The 27,786-nt window shown below is 45.3% G+C and overlaps 1 protein-coding gene across 2 annotated transcripts in view; it reads left to right on the forward strand.

Moving 5' to 3' along the window:
* The window catches only part of SETBP1 (SET binding protein 1), a 349,804-nt gene that overhangs the window by 225,250 nt on the left and 96,768 nt on the right, over positions 1–27,786 (forward strand). For both annotated transcript variants that reach the window (XM_045849687.1, XM_045849688.1), the window contains exon 4: positions 23,430–26,889. In XM_045849687.1, the coding sequence (XP_045705643.1) occupies positions 23,430–26,889 (3,460 nt within the window). The remainder of the gene's footprint in view (positions 1–23,429; positions 26,890–27,786) is intronic.

Raw genomic sequence — 27,786 nt, forward strand, 5'->3', positions numbered from 1 at the left:
CCCTTACATGGACTTGTTTGCCACAGCCTGCCTGGAGCGTTCTGCCCTCGGCTTGTATTTTTGGAGGGCTTAGAAAAGTAGATTAGATGTTTGAGAGCCAAAATGCTTCCCAGTGCTGCTGAGCCATCCATACTTTCAGTGAACAGCTGCCGGACAGTTTGATTCTGAACACCCTCTACCCCAACCACCACCGCCAGTCTATTTCTAAGCAATCATCCGCAGAACAGCCTACAGCGCTGCGTGATGTGTGTTTGCCTTTGGATCTGGTCATCACGCTCTGGTCGTGCTTTCTGGGGACCTACACTTGGGGGCAGAGTCCGCCGGGGCGAGTGAGGGTCTCAGCCTGAGGTGTAGCGGCCCAGGCTTCGCCAGAGTGACCCGGGGCCCAGCTCCTTTCAGGCCAGACCTCCTCCATGAAAGGGTTTCTCGGCCGTGGCCCAAGGCGAGTCCTTCTTGCAGAAGGTCCCAGCGTAAAGGGCACCTGACCTGGGAGTCAGGAGACACGGAATTTATCCCACTGGACCACTCCCGAGTATCGGGCTGACGAGAAACGGAGGCAGTTGCTTTGACAGGCTTTGTCGCTAGACATAGTGAAGTGGGGAGGGTTGGCCATTGATCAGAAAGCCAAAGATGGGAACCCCACAGTGGGGAAATGATCGAGTGGATAAAATACTGTCAAAGGTGCTTTCCAACTGAACCTTTCCATTTGTGGCCATTTTGCTCAACTCAACAGAACTGTTGGAATGAACAAAAGGATGTGTGTAAAACATTTGATGACTATAATGTTGGCACGGAAACGTAAGGTATTGTATTCTAGCCATCAGCTGTATACCTGTGGAGGTATCTGGGGTGCACTGTCACTGAGCTAGACACCTACCCCCCGCCCCCGCCAAATGGGCTCAGCACAATCTTTTTTTTTAATGTTTTAAAAAATGTTTTCTTAAGATTTTATTTATTTCTTTTTAGAGAGAAGGGAAGGGAGGAAGAGAAAGATCAATGTGTGGTTGCCTCTCACACACCCCCTACTGGGGACCTGGCCAGCAGCCCAGGCATGTGCCCTGACTGGGAATCAAACTAGCGACCCTCTGGTTCACAGGCCGGCATTCAATCCACTGGGCCACACCAGCCAGGGCCACAATCTTAGTGGAAACTTCACTTTTCCTGGGGCAATTAGGTGAGATTATGGCAACTATCAGCCGACTCTCCCCCTAGAGTTTAATATCTGCCAGCTCCACTTTGGATTTAGATAAAGAAGTAGCATGGGCAGCACAGCTGCTCCTGGTGCCCTTGACACCCATTCCTGCACTTGAGCATGAGCTTTATGAGGGCAATTTCATACCCACTTCATTCCCTTCTGTGTTCTCATCATCTGGCCACAGGATGGAGGCAGTGCTTGGTAAATATTCATTGACTGAGAATATGGCTCACTAAAGAAATGAAGGGATTGATACAGGGTTCTGATTCTGTGTGTATTAGTCATTCAGAGAAGTGCTCATCTCAGCTGCATCTCTGCCTGCACATTACTTTCTCAAAAAGGGCATCCCTGACCAGCCCGTCTCAATCACATCCCCCAGCCTTAAACCCTGTTTGTATATTGTTTTATTTTCTTCTTAATATTAATGCCATTTGATGAATGAGTATACACCTATGTGTATATACTAGACATACTTGCATATAAATATATCTACGTATATATCAGATAGTATGTGTGTGTAAACACATATGAAGATACGACTATAGTTTATTGTTTATTTTGTTTTCGTACTTCCCTTCTCCCCACTAGATCCTAGAAGGGGCCTTGCATCTGTTAGCTGCTCAAAATATATCTCGAATGAATGAATAAAAATAGGTTTATGAGACAAGATGGACTTGAGTTGGGTCTTACAGACTGATTACAATTTGGCCAAGCTCAGCAGAAGACTTCTCCAGATGAGGGGCAGGGAGATCAAAAGCAGGCTGGTAAAAAGTTGCCTAGCCGGAGCCCCGCGGCTTAATGGTAATCTCTGTGCTGATCTGTCACATGGGCCGCTGGCACTGATCAGTGGTTGCCCACTGTGGTTTGCAGCTTCTGCCAGGACCAGCCCTGAAGGTCCCTGTCAGCTGCTTCCCGGGAATCTGGAAAGCTCCTCGGCTCGGGCTTCTCCAGAATTTAGGCCATAAGAATGTAAGAGATTGGCTAGAAACTAGCTCCCGCCCTTCAGATAGCCATCTTCGCTTTTTGCCAATGACGCGCTGACACAGCCACAAGTTTTCAGTTTTCCCCTTTGTTCTCAAATCTACTAGAATACGTCTACTAATACATTGCTGATAATAACAGGGATTTGTTACAGAGGGAAGTATCCTGAACCATCCTGAACCTACAAAGTCTGAGATCTGGGTTTCGGTCCTCGCTCTGTCATTAACTAACTAGGCGACCTCTCTGGTTTTCAGTTTCCTTATTCATTAAAGGAGGCGATTGGGCTACATCGATTTTAAGATACTTTAATTCCTGAATTAATCCGCAAAATCTACAGGGTTTTTTTTTAATCTCATACTAAAGTCAATCTTTGATTTATGAACAGAAGCAATTCCTAAAGTCTGCAGGCAGGCCAGTAATGAAGGACCTACCTACAGTGTAATAAATGATGGGTATGTAGCAAAACTTGCACATGCTGTTTGAAGGGGAAGGTAGTTGAACTCCCACTGCTAGTCCAGTGGTCTCCAGCATCACTGACTGGTGGGTGTCCAGGGCTAAATTCCTCTGAGGCCTGGCTTTGTGAGCTTTGAGCCAGGTGGCCAGACATTGTCTGATGGGACCAGGTGGGGGTTTCATTAGCAGCAGGTCTTAGAGCAGTCGTGTTCGAGGGGCTAAAGGCAAAGCAAAAAGGATACATGGTGCACTCCCAACTAAGGTTGGTACACTGGGGGAGGCCCACAGTCCCAGAACAAAAATACTCTGCTTTCAGTAGTGCTTTGCAACTTCTAAAATGACTCTGCATTATTTTTGTCATCGTGGCCCATACAGGTGCTAAATGTTGTCAGGGATTCCCTCAAAAGATTTATAACCCAGAAGGCAGAACAGAAACATCTAAACATACTGTAAGGTTGACTGTGCCGAACCCTAGAGGATATACAGAGCAAAAACCCTGGGAGCCCAGGGGATGGACGGCTACACGGCAGCAAGAGGCTCATGAAGGATGTGGCATTAGAGTTGGTTTTTGCTGGATGGGAACAAGGCGTGTAAGGGTGTAACAGAGAATGGCTTTCCAGGCCAGACTGTGTGACCAGTGTCACACTTCGAGGGTCCTTTGTGAAGCTCAGCAGTCTACCAATGCTCATGTGTTTCAGGACATCAGTTTGGAGGGACTAATTGGCCAGACAGAGAAATTTGAGCTCTATTCATGAGTCAAAGAGTGACTAGAAAGACTTATGAGCATGAGACTCAACCATTTCATTTCAGTGACTTGCCATGTAAGCATAAAATAAAGGAGCTTCAGGTAGCCCCACTGTTCTCCAAGTGTCTATTGATTACTCTAGTAAGGAGCACATACACATGAAGAGATGAAGAAAAATAAAATGTAAGCTTTCTTTCTTGGTATTTGTATCTTACTCTCACTATAATTATGTGTAGGGCATTCTCATGCCCATTTTATATTGGCAAATGAAGAAATAGAGACTATGGTAACTGACTTGTCCCAAATCCCACACGTAGTAATTGCAGAGGTGGAACAAGTGCTTAAACCTGCAGAATCACAAAACAGGGTCTTTCTAATAAAGTAAGTACTAGGCGTGTCCATGAACCTTACTGAGATCCTGGGAAAAGACATGTTTTCTGCTTCATCAAGTGCCACCATGGGAGCTACAGCCACTGTTGGAACATAAAGTGTTGATGTTTCAGGTTACTTTTATAAAGAGCTAAAGTAATTATCTCTTCTCACCCTCCCCCGAGTCACTGGGGTTAAAATCTTAGCTTTGTGTGGCCCAGTTAAAATTCTCTTTCCTCCAGTTCTTTGGAGCAGCTGTCCAAAGGACAAAGGCTCCGTTTTAATGATAGTGTTTTCCCTGCCTCGTTGAAGTGAACCCCAGTGAGCAGGCACAGCACCACTCAGCTCTCATCCCTGGGTGAAGTGTCTCTCTTCTTTCAAGCTGAAGGGGCACAGCATCTGTAAGGCAAGGAAATCTAATTACATGGTACATGTTCTAACTTAAGATGCTGTCAGTTATAAAATATTGGAGAAGCAGAAGCATTAGGATAGGTACTTACCAGAGAACACAGTATCCTCTAAATGATGAGAAGAAGAGTATCAGGGACCCCTCTTGAAGGTAATTTACCCAGAGCTCAGAGATTCCACAGCTTGATCCTCAGTCCATGATTAACCCAACCCTGAAAAATAACCACTTGCCTAATTGCCATAGGCCAGCTGCCATATTGGTTAGTGTGTACAGCAAGGAACTATGGTGCCCTGATGTTACAGTTTTCTAGGATGGCAGGCCTGGGAAGAACTTTAGACATCATCTCATAGGACCACATGGTTTTATGTTGGAGGAAACATACAAGGAGGTGAAGTGAGTCACTGAAGGTCAAAGAGTATGACCCTCTGGGCATCTGAAGGACACATAACTTGCACGAAAAGTGTAGATTTCAGTTCAGTGCCATAGTCTGGCATTAGCTCCTTTCCTTCTGCACAATATGGCTGAGCACTCAGCAGGCAGGGACAGTATTCCTATTTACTTGGTGAACAAACAGAACTCAGGGAGTTCAGATGTGTGCCCATGATGAGCAGGGATTTAGCACTGCACTCTGTAGCAGCAGGCAGGTCTCCTGAAGTTGTCGAGTCTTTGCACAGCATTGACTCACAGTTATTTATCCATACTTGAGATAAATTTGTCAATGAGCCAACCATGCCCTTTAAATTAATTATCTGTATGGCCAAGAGTATGCATTTGTAAGACAGCTAACAAGCCAAAGTACTACATTTACAGGCAGAATTCAGTAAAGCTAACTGGTTGACACACCACTGAGCATGGAACCCTTAGCATTGAACACTAAATAAATAAGTGTATCTTGATACACTTGGCTTCCTTCCGTCTATTGGATGCAATCAAATTCTTAGTCTCCTGTTATGATTAGCCAGGGCTTTGAGCATTTGTTGTTTATTAAGATGAGTTATCTAGTAAGTTAAAACCCTTAATGCCTCCCCACCATGCCCTGATGCTGCCTGGAAGAACTAATACAATCTAGAAGATACATCGAAGTGTCTCTGATGTCCTTAAAGAAATAAGCCAGCATGGTGGTGGTTTGAAGGTTAAGAAACTAAGCGTTGGGATGTGTTTATAGAAGCTCCATACCTGCCAGAGAGACCCTGTCTCTGGGCCTTTTTAAAGCCTTCTGTCAAATGTTCTGCTTTTCAGGAAGTCCTTGCAAGCCTACACTTTATTTGCTTGTAGATAGACACAAACAGGAAAATTTCAGGATGACCCAGTTGTATATGTGGAACTCTTGAGACTACGGCCTCCTTTCAGCTTGTACCAAGAGGGCAACTGCCATCTAGTTAGCAAATGAAGCCAGGCTGGAGGTTAGGTACCTCTGTGCTTCCATGTCCCCAGGCGGCTGCTACGTTGTTCTTCCTGCTGACAAACAGGTGTGGGGATCAAGGAGTCAAATGCTATACACAGCCTATAGGGTTTTTGGTTTTGGTTTTTTGTTTTTTGTTTTTTTTTTTTTGTAGAATCAGCTCAGGCAAACCCTATAGGAAAAGTCTAGAGAGGGAAAATTACTTCAGCTATATTTAGGGCTTTCAAGAAAGAGGGGCCTCCTATACCTAATCCTAATCGAAGAATAATCGCACTTTAGAGTTTACAGTGCTAGAGCCCAGAAGAGCCTTGGACAACCCTCTGGCACACTAGCCATTTTCTGTTATGGATGGGGAACCTGTGGCTCAGATGAGAAGTATGTTCAGGGTTCCTGATGCTCATCCTAATGCTCTGCCCACTGTGTCTCGAACTATCCTTGCATTCCAAGAGCCAACTTTTCCAGCTTGGCCAGACATGGGTTCACTCAGAAGAAACCTGGAAATGCACCATGATTCAAGGGATGACTCAGTGCCAACTCCTCTTATTTAGTGGGAAATAGACTCCCAAAAATGCATTACTTATTCCTCTTGAGGAGGACTGCCTCGTCTAGGTCCCCCTTTAGTAAGTTACCTTGTATATAGCTCCAGATGTTTTTCCAGGTGATTCAAGAGAACACAGCTCTCCAGGCCCAGGAGAGAAGAGCATGACTCAAGTTGAGAGCTAGGTGGGCACAGCCTAGGGAACCCACAATGCTTCTTTTCCTTCTTAAGCATGTGTGTGTGTGTGTGTGTGTGTGTGTTTTCATTTCACCAGAATGACCTAAATTTTCCATGGCCTTTTTAATGGTGAGGAAAGTTGCTACAATCCCGCCTGGATTTTTTTTTTAAACCACAGTGCCCAAGCTGTCTGGTACATTCCCATGAGGCAGTAACCATAAAACAGAGGGACAATTAAATCATAGTTTCATCTCCAAAAATGTATACTGTTTTTCCCCTGTAAATTCACACTCAATAAAATACTTAAAAATTGCCTTTCATTTCCCGATACATACAGGGCTGCGAGGGAGGGCGAGTAGGGTGGAGGAGGAGAGGGCAGGACTGCTCCAGACCTGGGACCCACTCAACCTGCAGGCTCACTGCAGAAAAACAAGGCCGGGGAGTCAGGCTCCTTTTATGATAGGAAAAATGACTGTTTTTATGGCACACTAAATAAAACCTGCTTTAGAGCTGGGAGTTTATTGCCAGTGTGGGGAAGGCTGTTGTTTTGGTTTTCTGCTCCCTTCCTTTTCCTTTGACCCTCCCCTTCGGCTGAGGCAGAGAAAGGGGTGGGGTGGGGTTTTAGGAATCCTTAGAAAGTGTATAGACATAATGTGATTTTCAAAAATTATTTTAAAAACTTACCCCAACTTAAGCCCACATCCCATGCCGATTTTAACAGCAAAGTGTTCAGCCTTCTTGGTTTTTGAAATCGTTACAAGAGTTCTCAACCAAGCAATAACAAACAACTGCTGTAACCTGCATTTATATAGTGCTTTATGGTTTCCAAAATGTTTTCACATCCAGTAGATCCTCGGGGCAGCCTGGAGAAGCAAGCAGGCCTGAGGTGATCATTTCTCTATTACAGAAAGGTGGATGCCCAGAGGGTTAAGTTCCTTGCCCAAGGTCATACCTCTAGTTAACGGTTGAGTGAAAACTGAAACTGAGATTAATTAAATAAATGCAAAATTAAAATTAAGATCCTGGCCTGGGAAGTAGGGAGTTGTTGGAGAATTAGAATGAGAAAGAGGCAAGGCTAAGACATCCGTCTGAATATAGATGTTAGAGAAGGTGAGCTTCTGTTGACCTGTAGGTGCTAATGGGATGTGTATTTGTTTTTAAAGACCTTATGCTTTGATGCATAACTAGCAAAAACAGGAGGAAAAAGACCTAACACATCTAAGCATCCACAAGGCCAAAGAAAGTTTTTCATCGTATGATGTTTCCCTGGTGGTTAATGCCATTTCATCAGGAGGTTCTAGGGCCAGGTGCTTCTGCTCTCTGGGATGCAGTGACCTTGCTGAATGACAAGCTGGTCCCTAAGGGGCTCTCCTGATTCCCTCAGTCCCTATTCTTTCTTGGATGCAGGGAATTACTGAAAACCATCCCAGAATGACCTGGCCTGAGACATGGTTAAGCCAGTGTGCCAAGGAAAGAGGTCGATGAGGTTAGTGCTGTTAGAGCAGTAATTGTTGAGGCAGGTGTCTGAGAAGGGACCTGCTTAAAGAGAAAGTGGAATGATTAAGGCCCAGCTCCCTAACTGTCATTAACAAAGAGCTGAGAGAAATGCAGGTGCAAATTCTGAACGAAATAGTCCAGCAGCCCTGCAGAGGTAGGAGCATCAGCTTGTCCTCCCCTCAGAGGTGGGTTCAAGGATTCATAGCTATGAGGGAGGTCCAGCAGGTGCAAAAAGGCTCAACAGATACCCAGAGAGTAACATCAGACCAGAGAGTTCCACTACAGTTACTTGCACCTTGTCTCCTTACAGAGGAGGTTCTTACAAGGGAAGCAGCAGGACCCGCTGGGTGCTGAGCCCGGAGACTGTGGACTAGCTCTAGCCCTGACTATCTGCATGGGTTTAAGCCATGCATTAGTCTTCTAAGACTCTGCGTCTTCATAGTAAAAGGAGAAGAGTTCCCAACATCCCTCCAACTCTAAGATTCTGCAACTTTGTAAGAGCACTGTGCCCCTTCTGCAGTGTGACCTGATATATGTTTGGTTAATGAATGACTTTGGGATGAATAGAGTCAGATGCACCAGGCTCTGGCCCAATGTAGATGCAGATTTTCAGCCCACATCCAAACTTCCCCGTCACCATTTAATGACGTGCATCGCCCACAGACAAGCGCCAGTGCTCATTATAGATAATATGCGGCGTATCTTGTCCCCATGACTTTATAGCATGGCAGCACCCCCACCACAAAGGACCGCAACCAGAAGTCTGTACAATGTCCAGTTTTTCTTGCTTTGAGGCAGAAAGAGCTTAAAGCCCTTAATAAGCTAAATCATGATAGTCAAAGACAAAGAGGAGAATCTGTGTCCAATTTACAACTTCTAGAAAATTGATGAACACTGTAAGGTATTTGTGCTCCAGGAAGGCACAAGGTACGGCTGGGAAGACCAAGGCCAAGCCATCTGGCCCAGAATAACTTTGTGGAATCATAGTCAGTGAGTTTGCTTGGGCTGGATGCTCCTTCCAGCTAATTATTGTCCTTCTAGTCATCAGAGACCTCCTCCCAGACTTTGGGTCACATCTCAGGAATTTGAGCTAGAACCCTTGTCAAAGGGATATAGGTAAATGTGGGGATAACTCAGGATGAAGGTACAGTGTTCCCCGACCCCATTTACTAAGCAACTGAGTTTCCGATGGGTGGTGACACTACTAAGCAATTGGTAGGCATCCAATTATAATGTTAGTAGGAACTGGGATTTGTTGGACACTTCTGACGTGTTCTGTGAGTACACTCTACCAGTATTGCCTTGTTTAGGTCTTAAAACAGCACTATTAGGCCATGTTCTTTATCCCATTTTAAGGGGGAAGAAGATAAGATCTAAGCCCAGGGTCATACAGGTAGTAAAAGGCAAAGCTGGGATTTGAACTTAGGTCCTTCGGATTCCTGAGCCTGAGCATGCCTCGGTATTCTCCATCAACTAGTGAGTACTAGGATGACCCTGACTGTGCACCAGGCTTTACATAGATTTAACCAACTGCTTTACATAGATTGACATACTCGATTTGCCTATTGACCTTAGGAGGTAAGTTTATTATCATCCCTGTATTACAACTGAGAAAACTCGTGCACAGAGAGATTAAGCAGCCTGCCCATGGTCACGCAGCTAGTAAGATTTTGACTCAGCTGAGATTTGAACCCAGCCATCCTAGTTCAAGAGTCTGTACCCCTGGGTGCTACACATTTCTGCTCCACTGCCTTGCAGAGGAACATGGAAGGTAATCCACAAATGACAGGTGCCCTGCTACCTGCAGCAGGAGAAAGTTAAGGAGCACTGATTAATTAGAAGATTCTGAGAGGCATTCAAAATAGGTTGACATGGGGACCCACAGGACTGCCGCGCCAGGAACTCATTGTGTCCGTTCATGTCCACCCAGGACATGAACTTGTTTCTGCAGCACTTCAGAGGCAGGTATACATCTGACTCTCAGCCCCTACCCACGAGCCCAGCCCCTCATCCCGCCCTGCCCGCCTGGCCTTTAGAAGTCAGCGTCATCTTCCGGATGAGACTCATGCCAAATGAATGAAGCCCCAAATGCCAGCAGTTTGCAGTGTTTATGGGAAGCTTTAAAAGCTGGATTTTCAGGCAAATTCAGCATCTTCATGACATTTTAGGCTCAATTTATAATCAACGGTTATTTTAGCTCTAATGGCAAAAAGCACCAGTTTTGCAGTAAAAAGCATTTATAAAAAGGAAAAAAGGAAACATGAGGTAAAGAGGAAAAAAATACTTTTTTTGCTCTGCCGTCTCCCATCTTCTTTTTTTACTCCTCTAACAAGCAAAAACTAGATGGAATCTTTGGGCGGAATCTTCAAGCCCTTTCCTGCTCATACTAGCTTGACTGTCCTCACACCGGTCTCTCTGCCACCCCTCTACCCTGGAACAGAGCTGAACAATTCAGACCCCCTTTCCCTGGAGGAACCCTTATGTTACCAAGTGTTTACCAAACTTGACTGAAGTAGGGATCTCTGGACCCCGGCCCAGAATCATGACTCTGAACTTGCAGGAGAGAGGCCTGGAGAGCTGTGTATTTACAGAGGCCACTAGTGATTCTTACCCCAAGGCAGGTTTGGAAAATGCCCTGTGTTTGGCCAGATTAACTGCACACTCCCCTTATTCATTCAGCTTTCTTCAGCCTCACCAGGTCCTCTGCCACCATGGCGCTGCCTCTCAATGGGCTTAAGGTCTAACATCTCATATAGACATGACCTTCAGACCTGAATGCTCTGCTACAGTCATTTGCCACTTCATCGGAGAGCCACCGGCTCTCAAAGAAAAGGCAAGAACATGTTTTGCCTCCTCCTCTTTTGAGAGAGTGGAATGAAGAACTAATCCACAGGGAACATCTAACAAAGTTTCAAAACTTAATTATCACTCCATAACCCTTCTGCATCAGGGTTAGTCTCAGCGCCTTGACCACAGAATGTGTTCCAGGCCAGGACTGTGTCCTTATTTCTGCTCTGTCCGCCAGGCTCCCACGATGCCCAGAGAAACGTGGGCAGGGAGGGCAAAGCCCGCTGCCAGGGTGAGGCGGCAGTCGGTTCCGTTAGTGAGATTCTGAGATAGCAGGTCTTCGCCCCTGAACAGCTCAATCTGGAGGTCTCCGTGTCCCTTCCGGAAGGATGTGATGACACTGCTGCTCTCCAATTAGCCCTGCAGGCCTGCTCCGTGGCTGCCTCTGAAGTGGCCTCCCTGCAGCCCCACTGTTTTCTGCCTTACTCTGCATTTTCTTAAGTCGACTTCCAGATCCTCTGCTGAGAAGCTATTTTTTATTTGCATGTCACACAATTGAAAGCCCAGTTTTTATCATGTTTTTTCCTAACAACAGCACGTTTCCAGACCCACAGGGAAAGCCCCTTGAAGTTTGCTAAGGACTGATGTTGGGTGGGGGGCAGACTGGGAACTCCTTCCAGGGGTGCCTTTGCTCTCTTGCAGGACTCTGGCCCTCAGATCCAGGCCAACCCATGCAGAGATGCTTGTCTTTCTCCTCGCCAGAGCTCCCCAAGGGCAGACAGGCTTCAGCTCCACATAGGAAGGCACTTTCTAACAGAGAGAGCAATGTATTTTGTGCAGAAGTGAGCTCCCAGGACTGCATATTGTCCAGTAGCTCCCAGGGAGGCTATGAAGAAAGACCTTGAGCTCTGAATTTGGGCTAGGTTGGGGGTGGGGGTGGCCACAGACTGGCCACTAGGCCCTCTAGAATGATTGGCAAGAAACCACCACCTGAGCTTAAATGAGATTCTCCCTGATTAATGTATCTACCCCATCCTCCATTTCTGCTGGATGTTGCTTTTCAGAAGAGCAGTTTACTTAAAAATGCATACATATAATAGCTATAGTTATAAGTATTATGGGCCAGGCACTGTATTAAATACTTTACACTCATCAACTTCTAACCTTTCCAACTTCCCTTTGATGTGGGCACTGCCGTTGCTTTCTCAGTGAGGACGCTAAGGCAGGAGAGGCCATGTGACTTGTCCCCTTAATTATGGAGCTGAGATTCCAACCCCAGCAGGGAACCCAAGCCTCCCTCCCAAGCCTTGGATCTCAGGAATAGTGATATGGGCCAAGACTGGAAAAATAGGGCTTGGACCAACACATGGTTGACCTTGGACAGTACTTGGGTGCTTGTTTAGAAATGGAGAAATGCCAACTCCACCCCATACTTCCTATGTTGGAGTCTCCATTTTCACAAGATCCCCAGGTGAGTCATGTGCAACTTAAGTTTGAGAGGATCTGGGTTCCAATGTCACTGTTCTATATGGCCCAGCCCTTTCATTTACACTGCAGCCCCCTCCCTCCACCCCCTCCCATAGTGGAGGTGTGGCGAGGCACAGTGAATGGTTTCGAGAGTGTGAAGTGATCTCCCGTACTCTTATTGCTTTGACAAATTCCCCTCACCTCCAGAGAGTTTGCTCAGTCCTCAGCAAAGTCCTGATTTGTGCTGATGGGGAAAGGGACTCTGGCTAGCTGGAAGAGGGGGAGTGGGACAGCAGGGGAGGAAGGTGGAAGAGACAGCGGTCAAGTCCATTGGTGACCAAGCCAGGTCCTGTGTCCCTGCATCCAGCTTGCCGCCACAGCCCACTCCGCTGCCCCCTGCTCCACTGGCATCCCTCCCCTGTGCAGCATAACAAAGGGTGGCTTTCCCACCAGGAGAGTCCCACTGTGTCCCTGAACATGACAGTCCCTGCAGCCACTGCCGATGTTATTAATTTTTAAAACAAACTTCCTGATTGAGGTTCTGGGCTGCCGCTAAATTGTCTCTACAAGGAGACTGTGTACTAATTAACCCATAGAAACAATCAATGATGTACCTTTTTCAAGTTTCAGGGTGATTAGAATATGAAAATGAAGAGCACAATGGTGCAGATGTTTTAAAATCACAGCAGACAGCAATTAGTGACACAGAAACCAGCTGCTTATCTCTCCAGATAAAGCCTCTTAATAGGGAATTACACTGGAGGAGTCATTACCCAGATGGATCTCACATGATTTACAGAGGAGGCGGGGCAGCTTTAACTTTGATCTGTGAGCAGGTTCTTGTCAAGCTTCCTTCCTTACCTCCAACAAAGTGGTTCTGTGGCTGGCGTGGAGGTGGGCTGCACCTTTCTACCTGTTGTCCCAGGTCAGGGATGCCGCCAAGAACCAGGAAAAGGCGAGAATGGGCCCAGCAGAAGCCGCAAGCACCTGTCTCCTTGATTCAGGCTCCATTGTTTTGAGATCAATGCAGTCAGCTGTTCGGGGCAGAGGAGAGTGAAGGGGTGGGGGTAGGGTGGGGGGTGGACAATGAGTTTCCAGCTGCCTTAGGTGTTCCTCAGAAACACAACACCCCTAAATTCTGCAGAAAGGCTTTGATACGTGTGTTAGATATAGGGAGTTTTTACTAACTCTTGCTTGATGTAATTTTTCTCTTTTTTTACATAATTGAGGTAAAATTTACATCCACTGAAATGTATAGACCTTAATTTATTTTTTGTTTTTGTTTTTTCAGATTGTATTTATTTATTTTCAAAGAGAGGAGAAGGGAGGGAGAAAGAGAGGGAGAGAAACATCGATGTATGAGAGAAACATCAATCAGTTGCCTCATGTTCATCCCCAAATAGGGACCTGGCTTGCAATTGAGGCATGTGCCCTGACAGAGAATCGAACCGGCGACCTTTTGGTTCACAGGCCAGCACTCAATCCACTGAGCCTCGCCAGCCAGGGCAAGACCTTAAATTTATTGTTCAAAGAGTTTTGACAAATGTATACAGCTGTGTAACTCACATTCCTTTCATGATACAAAACTTGTTCATTACCTCCAGAAACTTCCCTCCTGACCCTTCCCACCCCACCTCACCCGATAACACAGGCAACCACTGTTCTGGTTTTTATCAGAATACAGTAGTTTTACCTGTTCCTAAAACTTTATGTAAATTGAATCATGCAGTATACACTTTTGGTGGATCCAGTTTCCTGCACTTAGCATAGTTTTGTGCATGTGATATATCCATATTATTGAATATATCCACACTTTGTCCCTTTTATTGAAGAGTTTGTGTGTTCCACTGTCGATGAGCGCCTGGGCTCTTTGTGGGTGCTTTCTCCTCTAAATAAGCTGCTGTGAAGTTTCTATAAAAGTCTATTTGTGGATACATGTTTTCATCTGTCTTGGGTAAAGACACGGGAATGGAATTGCTGGATCAGAGGGTATATTTAGCTTTAAAAGGCATGTCTAAAACATTTTCCAAAGGGGTGCCATTTTGCATTCCCCCAAGCAGTGGACGAGAATCGCAGTCTCTGCCTGTCCTTGTCAACACTTATTTAAAAAAATATCTTTTTGATATCAGCCATCCTACCAGATGAGTAGTGGCATCTTGTTGTGGTTTTCACTGGCACTTCTCTGATGACAAGTCATGTTAGAGGGCATGGCGTGCGCTCACTGGGCATTTCTCCTTGTTTCATCGCCCAGCATATTTCACTGAAGGTGTTTTGCAATTGGGTGAAGTTAATTTGGGAGAGTATTGTTCAAATCTTTTGTGTGTTTCTTTTTCTGATTTTTTTTGTTAGTCAATTTGTTCTAGCAGTTACTGAGAAAGGAGTATTAAAATCCCTTTAATTGCGGGATTGTCTTACTTCCTTAAATTCTCTTAACTTTTGTTTCATGCATTTGAAATTCTGTTAGGAGGTACAAACAAATTTAGGATTATTGTCTTTTCTTGATGAATTGACTGGTATCATTTTGAAATGTCCCTAAATTATCTCTGGCAATCCTATTTGTTCTGAAGCCTATTTTACATTATAATAATTTAGTCACTCCAGCATTCTTATGCTTAGTGTTCCTGTCGTATATCTCATTCCATCTTTTTACTTTTGAGCCATCTGTGTCTGTATATTTAAAGTGTATCTCTTATAAACACCATATAATTGGTTCTTACCTTTTATTTCAGTCTGACATCCACCTCGTTGTTGCTGTTTTATTTTTGTTTTAGCGTATTGAGTATATAGATAATTAATGTAATAACTGATGTTGAGTTTAAGTCTTCCATCTTTCTCTATGTTTTCTATTTGTCCCATCTATCTTCATATTTTTTTCTCATTTTCTGCCTTCTTTTGGCTTCATTAAACTTTTTCTTAGCACCCTTGTTATTTTTTGTTCGTATTTTAGATATACCACTTTTACTTTTAGTGGTTGCTCTACAGATTACAACATCCACCTTTAAAGTATTAGTCTACTTTGAAATAATATTTCATCCCTTCAAATGTAAGCAAATATCTTTACAATATCATCCTGTTGTTCTTTGTTTCATTGTTGTTTACATTTTATTTCTGCAAATGTCATAAGCTACATGATACATTATTATTTCTGCTTTAAGCAGTCAGTTGCCTTTTGGAGACCCTAAGACCAAGAGTAATAAAGCTGTACACATACACACATATTTGCCATTTCCATGTTCTTCATTTGTTCATGTCGATCTGAATTTCCATCTGGTATTATTTCCCTTTGGCCAGAAGAACTTCCTTTTACGTTTCTAGTCATTCACAACTGCCAACCATGAATTTTCTCAGTTTTTATTTATCTAAAAGTATCTTCATTTTGCCTTCATCTTGAAGATTGTTTTAAGTTGACTTTATTTTTATCACAGTACTTTGAAAGTTTTTTTTTTTCATTATCTTCTGGCTTCACTTTTATTGATGAAAAGTCAGACATTATTTCTGTCACTGTTTTGTTATAAAAAATGTATTTCTCTGGCTGCTTTAAAATTTTTTTATCTTTATTTTCTGTCAGTTTGTTTACAGTGTCCAGAAGTGGGGTTTTCTGTGTGTGTGTTTATTCTGCTTGGGATTTGTTGAGCTTCTTAGCTGTATTAATCTACACGTACTATTTTCTCTCCCCTGCTCTGGGATGCTAATTGTATGTGTGTTAGAACACCTGATACTCTTCCGTAGGTCACTCAGGTGCTGGGGTTTCCGACATCTTTTCCCCCTCCATCAGTCTGGATAACGTGTGCCATCTGTCTTCATGGTCCCTGAACTTCCCTTCTGCAGTGCCCTGTAAGCTGTGAAGCCCATCCCGGGATATCAGTGAATGATATAATATGAAATGATATTTCATTTCAGGTATTACATCTTTCCGATTTACAATTTTCATCTTGTTACCACGGTGTATTCCATCTCCGTGCTGAGATTCCCCCTTATGTTCCATCTTTTCCTTTCGATATTCAAATATCTTCACGTGGTTCTTTCAAATATCTCTGCTCTCTTCGTTGTAGGTCATATTTGCCTGCTATTTTGCTTGTCAAATAACTGTTTTTTTGTTTGTTTCCCAGACATTGTGGGTCCTATATTATAAACATCCTGGATTGTGTTGTTTTCCTTTAAAGAGTTTGGCTTTTGTTCTGATAAGTTCAGGCATGTACTGACAGATTAGCTTAACCCTACTGTAGAGAGTCTTTTTAGTGTGTGTTAGGGTGGGACTAGAATAGCTTTTACTCTAGGGCTAGAGTCATCCTGCTCTTAATAACTGCTGTTAATGGGAGATCCACATATCTGGGATAGTCATTAAAGTGGCCCCACTCTGGCCAGTCAGAAATCCAACATTGTCTGATATTACGTGGCCCCAGGACTCTCTGCTCAGCTGATAGCTCACTAGTAATAAGTCTGTGCTAGACTTCATGGAGTCTAACCCTCAAGTATAGGTTAAAATTTGGCCAAAGACATAGGGGATTCCTATTAAGGTTTCTAGGGTTTCTTTTCTACATAACTCCCCCTTCTCAGGTAACCTCTCCCCCAATTTCCAGCCCCCTCAGGAACTCCAAACTCTGATCTCTGTTTTTTCCGTTCAGTGAAATCACAGCTTTCTGGGTTCTACTTCCCTATGCCCAGGTTTAAAAACAAAGTTCTCCCAAGCAGAAAACTAGAGGTACTGTGGAGCCTTATGAATTTCCCTTCTGTCTAGAATTCACAGTCTATATTGTCCAAAGCTTGAAAACAGTTGCTTCATATTTTTTTTCAGTTTTATATTCCATAGGAAGGTTAAGTCTAATGCCTATTAATTTCATTGTGGCTGGACCCAAGTTAGTGATCATATTTATTACAGAATCACTGAGTACTCAAGGCAGCATATGATAGTAGCCTCTGTCTTTGCATGAGCTGTTATCACCTGTAACGAAAGGAGTGCTTTAGTATCACTCACAGCCCCAAAATAGCAAATAAGGACTATTTCCTGTGGGAACCACCTCAAGGTGACTTCCCAGGGTATTTCATGTAACAGGAAATGGGGATACACTCACTATATATACAATACGTAATGAAGCTTCACGTCCATTTAGGAGCTGGCTAGCTTTTCTGTGTCCCCTTGTCTTAGACTGCTTAGGCTGCGACAACAGAATACCACAGACTGGGTGACTTATAAAAAGCAGAAATCCATCTCTCACAGTTCCAGAGGCTGAGAAGTCTAAGATCAAGGTGCCAGCAGATTTCATGTATGGCGAGGGCCTGCCTCCCAATTCACAGATGGCTATCTTCCCTGCGTCTTCAGCAATGAAGGACAAGAGAGCACTTGGATGTCTCTTATTATATGAGCTTTAATCCCATTCATGGAAGTTCCATCCTCATGACCTAATCACACTGTGCTCCTGAAGACCCCACTTTCTAAAACCATCACATTGGGGTTTAGGATTTCAACATAGGGATTTTGGAGGGACACAGACGTTCTTGGAATTCTGAGGAATCAGAGGATCATAAAGCTGTGGTTCAAAGAGGGTATTAGTAGCATTCCTTTACACCTACCATTAGCAAATGCAGGAATGAAACTGGGTTGAAAGATGCTTGGGGGGCAAGTTCAATGACAGCTGGCATGTTCATTCCTCCTATTCATGAGCCTAAACGGTAAGTTTCAAAATCGTTTCTTAAGTGACAGAACTGCCTCTCCCCACCGCCCTTCTGTTAAATGAAATCCTGTGCAAGGCTACTGCGTTCACTTTGGGGTTAAAACAATGGTCTGGAGCTTCCCTGTTGCCCAATTCATTGGCTGCAGTTCAGAAATGTCTTTACAAAATCCTAGGACTCTGTGGAACATGTTTGAAAACCACTGAGCTGGAACATCTCTTGATAATATGAGAGCGTCTTTAGTCCCTAACGCAGACCCCTGTCTTTAACATAATCCAGTGGTTCTCAACTCTGTCTGTTCATTGGGATAAGTGAGAGCTTTGAAAAAAGAAGAACTGCTGTTCAGGCCCCACCTCTAGAATTTTGGGTTAATTGGTCTGGGTAAGATCCCAGGTACAGAGTGCTTTATGAAGCTTCCTGGATGATTCTAAGGTACAGCCAGGGCTGAGAACCTTTAATCAGACACTTTGCGGTTGCCTTCCTTGTCTCCCACAGTTAGCTCTTGCTCAGGCTTGAGCACTTGCTTCAAGCCTCAGGGATGGAATGCCAGGATTCCCCAGAGCTCTGGGGATTGGCCTGGATGAGTTGGGGTAATTGACATCCCAGGGTTGGAGGTCATGAATGCCTGCATGCCTAGTCCTTTCTGAGAGGACAGTATTCTCATCCATCCGTATCACGACTCTTCTGTCCATCTCACCACGCAGTGTACTTGGCACACCTAAACAGGGGGCCTTGTTAGAGGTTCTTACTGTTTAAGTTACAAAGAGTTCAGAGAGCAAAGCAGGAATGCTCAAGGGTGCCAGCCTGCATATCCTAACAGGCCTATGGCGGTTCACTCTGCATATTCACCACCAAAAAGGGCTGCAAATGTCATAGCAACCACAAAAGAGCCCCACCCCAGAGGAAGCATTGTGTTGAAACATTAGGTCACTGATTTTAAAACTTGATTGTACATCAGAATTATCTGAGAAGCATATAAAAATACACATCCTTTGGTCCCACCCTGAAAGATTGCAAATTAATGGATCTGCAGTGGGGCCCGGGGATCTGTATCAATAACCAGTACCTTAGGGTACAGTGATCCAGGACCACATCTACAGAAGCATTGAGTGCCAAATGAATAAATAAAGCTCCCTTCTTTCTTCATAGCCAGACATATTTTCCTGCTCATGTAAAGCAAAATGTCTCCCAAACAGTAAACTTAAATTATCGAAGTCAGCAGAAAGCAGCATGAACACAGCTAACCCAAAAGAGTGGTTTATCTCCCACAAAGTCATGCTTAATTTTTGATGAGTGATGTGATTTTCCTCAGACTCAAATCGCTATCTTCTCCTCTCATTGAGACAAACCTTGCTTTTTAGATAAGCCTGAGCTAAGGCTGAGTGACTTGTTGTCTTCCCGCTTACACGGATCTTTAAACTTTTATGCAGTGAGATCATGCTCCTTTTAAATTTTAAAAGAAAATAAAGAGCTTTCTAAAAAGAAATCTGACTTGTACAAAATTTAAATGTATATTATTTACACGTTAGTTCTGGGGGAAGAGATAGTTATCTGCTCTACAAAAGAATTCCTCACGTCACCAAAAGACTTGCTTCCGTAGGCACATCCTCCAGGAGAGAAATCAGTCCAGTGTTGTCAGAATGGTGTTTTACTGCTGAGCGTCTGGCCTGGGCTCCATGTGCCCGGAAAGCACTGTTCCTGTTGAAGCAAGCCACTCCTTCACCATGACTGTGAGCTCCACAAACGGTCAATTCATGGGAGTGGGGGAGCAGCCAAGAGCCATGCTTAGTTGGTGTTAAGAGTTTTCCACAAAAATAGCTGGCCCAATGTACAATATCATTGCTTCTTCCATTACTTGTGAGCCATTTCAGGAGATGGCCCTGTGAGGGCTGAGGGTGGTATGAAGGCCTTAAAAGATTCAGGTGTTACACCCCAGAAAAATTCATCATCTGAAGGGGACGTGGAAACCTGCGCCGCGTGGATGACTAAAGCCCCCAGTCAAAGACCCCCATGGAGAATCATATCCCCAGACTGCTGGAGCAGGGAGGGAAAGAGAACCTGAACTTCTCGCACTTGCCCCACCTTGAGCCAGGGCCCGGGTTGCCATGTCTGTGTCGGTCTCAATGGAGTAAGTGCTCAGTTCTCAGTGAAGGACGTATTGGAACTGACAGCCTCCCCATTGTGTGTATAATATGTCATGGCTGACAGATGAAGAAATGGGATTTCCTGAAATGCAGCAGGATGCAGCCATCAGCCACTGCGAGAAGAAAGACTGGTTCTGCCAGACCCCTTAGAAAGCACCCCTTCTCAGTCCTCTTCGCCCCTTCACTTCTGCTCGTTCTGAGTGTAGGGGTGAAAGCACAATTTCCCCCCATTACTCCTGATCCTTTGTTGGGCTTCCCTTTTGTCCATCCTGCCCTTTGATTGCCCGGCTCTCCCAGCAGGGCAAATTGCGGCTGATAGGATGGAACAATGGGATCAGGCAGTGTCCAGATGGAAGCACGGGGAGCCAGGCACACTTAACTGCATTACTTTCAGCTGGTCTGCCCTGGGTGTAAGTGAGCAGGCCCCACCTTTCAGCTACCAGAGTGAAACCCACCCTCCTGACAGTCATGTGGTCTTCCCCAAAGGCAGAGAGCTCTTTGCAAAGTGAAACAATTAACAGGAGGTGGGAGAAAACTAACAGTGGAAATTGCACTGGACGGGAGTTACCTTGCCAAGTACCTTTAGTCCTTAAGTATTTGAGAAAGATTTTCTTTTTGTTCAACAACTAATACATTTAAGCGGTCCGTTTTCATTATGAGCCATTACCAAACAATTGATGGGCAGTTTATTGTCTTTGGTGTGCAGCCGTATATTTTGTCATGGTAGTAGGCAGCTCAAACATTATTTTGTTTATTCATTCAACCAACATTTATTGAAAACTTTCTGGGTGGTTTTGTTTGCAGTAGGCACTGGGGATAAAAAGATAAATGAGAGTGTCTCTGATCTCCAGGTACTTACAGTATATGAGAGGGAGAGAGAAAGGTACACAAATAAATGGCACATATAAGCATTGTGGTAGATGTCACAACTTCCATGAGAGATGACAGTTCATGCAGAAGGAATGGCATAAGAAATTAGGCTGGAGGGGTGATTATGTTTGCAGACAACATGTTACAATACACAGGTCATTAATCTCATTGTTGACAAAATGAAATACCTGTAGTAAAATGTTTGCTCCTTTATTTATTCAGTAAATATTTATTGAGTGCCTACTCTTTGCCGGGCACTGTGCTTGCTACCTCTGTGATGGTGTACGTATAGGACAGAAAGGGAGAAAGATGTTAATTTAGTTAGTCCACAAATCAAATGGAAAAGGAAAACTATGGTAAGTACACCCAAGATGAGATCCATAGTTTTATTATAAAAAAATGTAATAGGAGTATTTCTATAAGGTAGGGGGGGCTCTTAGGAGTCAGCTGAGATGAAAAAATAAAGAAAGAGTTAATTAAGGACTCTGACAGACACCAAGAATAAGAAGATGAGGCAGCAGAGAAAACAAGGTGGGAATTAGTGACCAACATCCCAGTGCCACCGTGAAGCCCCTGGCAGACTTCAGGATCCTGATCCCCAAACAGAGGGGGTGGTGGCAGGAGGTGGAGGAAAGGGAGAGAGGGAAAGTGACTCCAAGCCCCATTTGCCCAAGCCCAAAGCAATAACTTACACCTTTTGTCCCACTACAATTTTTAATAAGTGCCACCACTAACTCTCAGAAACGTTCTAGCGAAAGTAATCAACTCTGTTGCCGCCCTTAGGGCTGGGAAACGTTCAGTCCACTCGTAGGCTTGTCATCCTGCTAGTTTGCCCATCGTGCCAACCGAAACCCAAAGCATCAGTCAGGAGTTAACAAAGCCCTGATTCATAATAAGTTAGTGCCATTTAATATTTTATGCGGTGAATAAGATTTTTATATTTTTTTCAAAAAAAAAATGGGAGAGCAGCCTACATCCACAGCAGACATGCCTCCTAGTAAACAAAGTCAAGGGGCAGGATTCGTTCTCTGGATGCCGATGAAGTGTTAGTGCATCCACTCTTAGCTACATGCTGAAGAAAAAGTTCAATCAATTTTTTTCTTAATCTTCTGCTGGGCACTTAGAGACTTACTTAGCCTGGGGAAACTCTCTCATGCTACTCAAGAAATCGAGTCCAGTGTTGGAAGTATAAACAGGATTTCATAAAACGAGGGGGCAGAAAATAAGCCCACGGACTTCAGGAACTGGTCCTAAGGAAACTCTGGTCATTTTACTCCATTGCATTTCACCTGTAATGCTTCCTGACATCTGTGCTTTGACTCTTAACAGGGACTGTAAGAAGTATTTTCAAATAAAGCATAAATTCTAAAGCATCAATGGCAAATAGATATAGATAGATGGTGAATGAATGGATGGATGGATAGATAGATAGATAGATAGATAAACAAGCAGATGCATATTACAGGTTAAAGCTTCCTGAATTCACTATGCCAATCATCATATACTTCTCAGTGGGGGTATTATCCAAAGCTTTCTGTAATTTATTAACATTTTCACTTCCTTAACAAATCTTAGGGTAATGCATGCTGTAAGTTTACTACTCTATGCATAAAAACAGACTTATAGTAAGCTTTGAGGGATGCTTCTTTGTATCGGTAGTGTGGCTTGAAATCTATGTGGAACAATGTGAGTGTCTCTATATTAAAAACAGTTTTAATATTTCAAAATGATACGTTCACTATCCATTCCCTTCATGATGTTACAGACGCTGGTTATGCTTTGCCCCTAGCACCGGTTCTGCCTTCCCTAAGGAAGGTGCCGGAGTCTGAAGACATTCATTTAGAATCAATGTAGGGGAAAACACAGCTGACAAGTTCAGAGGTGTGATCTTGAATGATAATGATTTTTCCTGGCACATTTGTCCAGGAGACTCAAGGTTCCTTTTGCAGGTGTCCAAGAGTTTCCTCAAGAGAGCAGTCACTGCCTAATGCGGGCTTAAGGACGCCTTACAGGACTAACTCCCAAATGCAGCCCCACTCCTGGAGCCAGCGAAGGCTTGAAGGCTCTTCCATTTTTGATCCATGCCTTTAGCCCACTTTCCCCATGCGGTCTTCAAACTGCCACCTGAACTCCTCCATTTGTGCTGCTTTGCCTTGTCACAGTGGTTCCTAATGAGCCACTTGTTGGAGTACAGAGACATTGAAATTCAGGATAAAGTACAAACAGACGTGGACTGCAGTCAGAGGCAGCCAGGAGTTGAGGCCAGGGCAGGTAGAAGAGGCAGCTTGAGCTGGGCAAAAAGAATGCAGGGAGTCGGGAAGCTCAGAATTCTCTCCTGGACGCTGCCCCCTTGGGCAGGACTCTGTTGCTGAAGCTTCAGCCTCATTTGCAAAATGCACACATTGAGCTAAATGATGTTTAGGTCACCTCCTGTCTCTAAACAGTTTAGGTTCTCAGATTGCATTTGACTGAGATAGGTTAAAGTTTCTGTTATTTGGCGGGGAGAGGGGAAGACCTGATTAAGGCATCCTCATTAATGTTTAAAACCAGTGCACCATATTTTTACTACTGCAATTGAGAAACCCTCCCTAAGGCATTCTGCAAGTAAAGGTGGCTGTTTCCAACTTTCGCATCATTAAGCCTTTTGACTTTGTATTTTAAACAGCTCCAACATGCTCATCTTTGTTTCTCTCTCTCTCTCCCTCTCCACTCTGCTCACCTTTAGGCTTACGAGCGGCCACAGAAACACTCAGCTCTCCATTATGACCCAGCCCTCCCACAAGACTTCACCGGTGACACCTTAAAACCAAAGCACCAGCAAAAAAGCAGCAGCCAGAACCACATGGACTGGTCCACCAACTCTGACAGTGGACCTGCCACTCAGAATTGCTTCATCAGTCCAGAATCTGGCAGAGAAACTGCAAGCACCAGCAAGATTCCCGCTCTTGAGCCCGTGGCTTCCTTTGCGAAGGCCCAGGGTAAGAAAGGCAGTGCAGGGAGCACATGGAGTCAGCTGTCCAACAGTAGCAAAGACCTGCTCTTGGGAGGTGTGGTTCCATCCCCGAGCAACCACAGCTCGCCAGCCCCACCCAGCAGCTCTGCCGAGTGCAATGGGCTTCAGGCCTTGGTGGATCAAGATGGGGGAGGAGCAAAGGAGCCCCCAGAACCACCCACTATAAGCAGCAAGAAAAAGTCCAGTAAAAAAGATGTGATAAGTCAAACCATACCAAACCCAGACCTGGACTGGGTCAAGAATGCCCAGAAAGCATTTGACAATACCGAAGGGAAAAGGGAAGGCTACTCTGCAGACCATGCCCAAGAGGCATCGCCAGCCAGGCAGAATGTGAGTTCCGTCAGTAATCCTGAAAATGACCCCAGTCATGTCCGGATTACCATCCCTATCAAGGCACCCTGTCTAGATCCAACCAGCCATAAAAGGAAAAAGAGACAGTCCATCAAAGCAGTGGTGGAAAAGATCTTGCCAGAGAAAGCCCTGGCTTCTGGAATCACTATGAGCAGTGAGGTAGTTAATAGGATACTTTCCAACCCCGAGGGAAATAAGAAAGATCCCCGTGTCCCAAAGTTGGGTAAAATGATAGAGAACGAGTCCCCCTCCATTGGCCTTGAGACTGGTGGAAACACCGAGAAAGTTGTCCCAGGAGGCGTGCCTAAGCAGCGGAAGCCAACCATGGTCATGACGCCTCCAACGTGCACAGATCACTCTCCATCCAGAAAGCTGCCGGAAATCCAACATCCAAAATTTGCTGCAAAACGGAGGTGGACGTGCAGCAAACCCAAACCCACCAGCATGCTTCGGGAGGCGGTCATGGCCGCCTCCGACAAGCTGATGGTGGAGCCGCCGTCCGCGTATCCCATCACTCCATCCAGCCCTCTGTACACCAACACAGACAGTCTTACTGTGATCACACCAGTCAAAAAGAAGCGGGGACGACCAAAGAAGCAGCCTTTGCTCACGGTTGAGACGATTCACGAGGGGACTTCCACCAGTCCGGTCAGTCCCATCAGCCGGGAGTTTCCTGGCACCAAGAAAAGAAAGAGACGACGCAGTTTAGCTAAGTTGGCCCAACTCGTGCCAGGAGAGGACAAACCCATGAGCGAGATGAAGTTTCACAAAAAAGTTGGAAAGCTTGGGGTGTTGGATAAGAAGACCATCAAAACTATCAATAAGATGAAAACACTGAAGAGGAAAAATATCTTGAACCAGATCTTGTCCTGCTCCAGCAACATTGCTCTGAAGGCTAAAGCTCCCCCAGAGACCAGCCCCGGGGCAGCAGCGATTGAGAGCAAACTGGGCAAGCAGATTAATGTCAGCAAGAGGGGAACCATCTACATCGGCAAGAAGAGGGGCAGGAAGCCAAGAGCAGAGCTGCCACCCCCTTCCGAAGAACCCAAAACAGCCATCAAGCACCCGAGGCCTGTTTCCAGCCAGCCGGATGTTCCAGCCGTGCCTTCCAACTTTCAGTCACTTGTGGCGTCTTCACCAGCAACTATGCACCCACTTTCCACACAGTTAGGTGGGTCAAATGGCAACCTGAGCCCCGCCAGCACTGAAACCAGTTTTTCAGAGTTGAAAACTATGCCAAATCTCCAGCCCATCAGTGCTCTTCCAACCAAAACCCAAAAGGGAATACACAGCGGAACCTGGAAGCTGTCTCCACCCAGGCTGATGGCCAACTCACCTTCACACCTTTGCGAGATCGGGTCACTCAAGGAGATAACGCTGTCCCCTGTGAGTGAGTCACACAGTGAGGAGACGATCCCAAGCGACAGTGGCATTGGGACGGACAACAACAGCACGTCCGACCAAGCAGAGAAGAGTTCAGAATCCCGACGGAGGTACTCTTTTGATTTCTGCTCCCTGGACAACCCGGAGGCCATCCCGTCCGACACCAGCACAAAGAACCGGCATGGCCACCGGCAGAAGCATCTCATTGTGGACAACTTCCTGGCCCACGAAAGCCTCAAGAAGCCAAAGCACAAGAGGAAACGGAAAAGCCTGCAAAACCGTGATGATCTCCAGTTTCTGGCAGACCTGGAAGAGCTCATCACCAAGTTCCAGGTGTTCAGGATCTCCCACCGGAGTTACACCTTTTACCACGAGAATCCGTATCCCAGCATATTTCGGGTTAATTTTGATCACTACTACCCGGTGCCATATATCCAGTATGACCCGTTGCTCTATCTTCGTAGGACTTCAGACTTGAAGTCAAAGAAGAAGCGTGGTAGGCCTGCAAAAACCAATGACACCATGACAAAGGTGCCTTTTTTACAAGGGTTCAGCTACCCTATTCCCAGTGGAAGTTACTATGCACCCTATGGAATGCCTTACACATCAATGCCTATGATGAACCTTGGTTATTACAGTCAGTACCCAGCTCCTTTGTACCTATCGCACACGCTCGGAGCAGCTTCCCCATTCATGAGGCCAACAGTGCCGCCACCTCAGTTCCACACGAGCTCCCACATGAAGATGTCCGGTACAGCGAAGCATAAAGCAAAGCATGGAGTACACCTGCAGGGACCTGTGGGCATGGGCCTTGGCGACATGCAGCCATCCCTGAATCCTCCCAAGGTCGGCAGTGCCAGCCTGTCCGGCGGTCGGCTCCACAAGAGGAAACATAAACACAAGCATAAGCACAAGGAAGACCGGATCCTGGGGACCCACGACAACCTGAGTGGTCTCTTTGCAGGCAAAGCCACAGGCTTCTCCAGCCACATCCTGAGTGAGCGGCTGAGTAGCGCAGACAAAGAGCTCCCACTGTTGAGTGAGAAGAACAAGCATAAGGAGAAGCAGAAGCACCAGCACAGTGAAGCCAGCCACAAAGCTTCCAAGAACAACTTCGAGGTGGACACCCTGTCTACGCTGTCCCTTTCTGATGCCCAGCATTGGACGCAGGCCAAGGACAAAGGTGACTTGAGCAGTGAGCCTGTGGACTCATGCACAAAGAGGTACTCTGGCAGTGTTGGGGACGGTGGCAGCACAAGACCAGAGAGCCTGGACGTGTTCAGTGACATGAACCCTTCAAATGACAAGTGGGACAGTGACTTGAGTGGGAGTAAAAGGAGGAGCTATGAAGGCTTTGGGACGTACAGGGAAAAGGACATCCAAGCCTTCAAGATGAACCGCAAGGAGAGAAGTTCTTACGACTCCTCCCTATCTCCAGGTAAGGCCAAGTTTTTCTTCAAACTGGGACTGTCTTGTTACTAAATTGCCGGAGTTGGCTATTTAGGGGTCCGCCATCTTGGACACATTGCTAGCACTGGTTTGCAAAGAGGTAGGAATCACATGAACATTCTTGCACATTTGAGTCTGCTGCACATTTTATACATTGTTTACTTGGGATTTACTGTCTTTACTCTCTCTTGGAGCCAGTGCCTGAAAACTATGGGCTCAGAGGCAGCCCCACTAGCTACCTAGACTACAACCATACACACTACCGCCATGCTTTTCATTAAAGGTTCTCTTCTTACATTCTCATCTGATTGGATGGTGTAGGTTCTAGTTGGATAAAGCCTCTAATGCTCACTAAGGATATGAACAAGATCCCAAGAATGTCATGGCTGGATGTGAATGTCTGTCTAGTTTATCTGACATGCATTCTCTAGATGTCACACACCCTAGGTTGAGAATTATGCAGCTGAGCCCTTGGAAGCTAATGACCAGTGAGTCCTGATGTCTACCTGATAAGGGAGCCCTAGGCCCAGCCCATATTGTCTTCTCTTTGTTCATGGGCATTGGATAAGCTGCCTTGGGCAGGCCCCCAAGGTGGAGCCCTGTCAATTTGCTGCAGGAAAGGGAGGGAGCCTGGCTGAAAGGTGCTGCAAGCCCTCTGCCCCTAAGGGGACCTTAACACTGCGTCTCCTGGCATGTCCCCTAGGAATGGAACCTGCCCACTAATCTCTAAACTCCAGAGTTCACTCCTTATCATTTGCTGGCAGAATTTCCTTGCTAACCTGGTCACCCATACAGTCTTTCCTTGCTGTGGAAGCATCACAGGTCTACATAGTATCCCTTTGTCCCCCTTCACACATCACGTAGATGAGACTCGTGTAAAACAAAG

Source organism: Phyllostomus hastatus, unplaced genomic scaffold (assembly GCF_019186645.2).
Source record: "Phyllostomus hastatus isolate PE091 unplaced genomic scaffold, TTU_PhHast_1.1 phas_contig_80, whole genome shotgun sequence".
In the NCBI taxonomy this organism is placed as follows: Eukaryota; Metazoa; Chordata; class Mammalia; order Chiroptera; family Phyllostomidae; genus Phyllostomus; species Phyllostomus hastatus.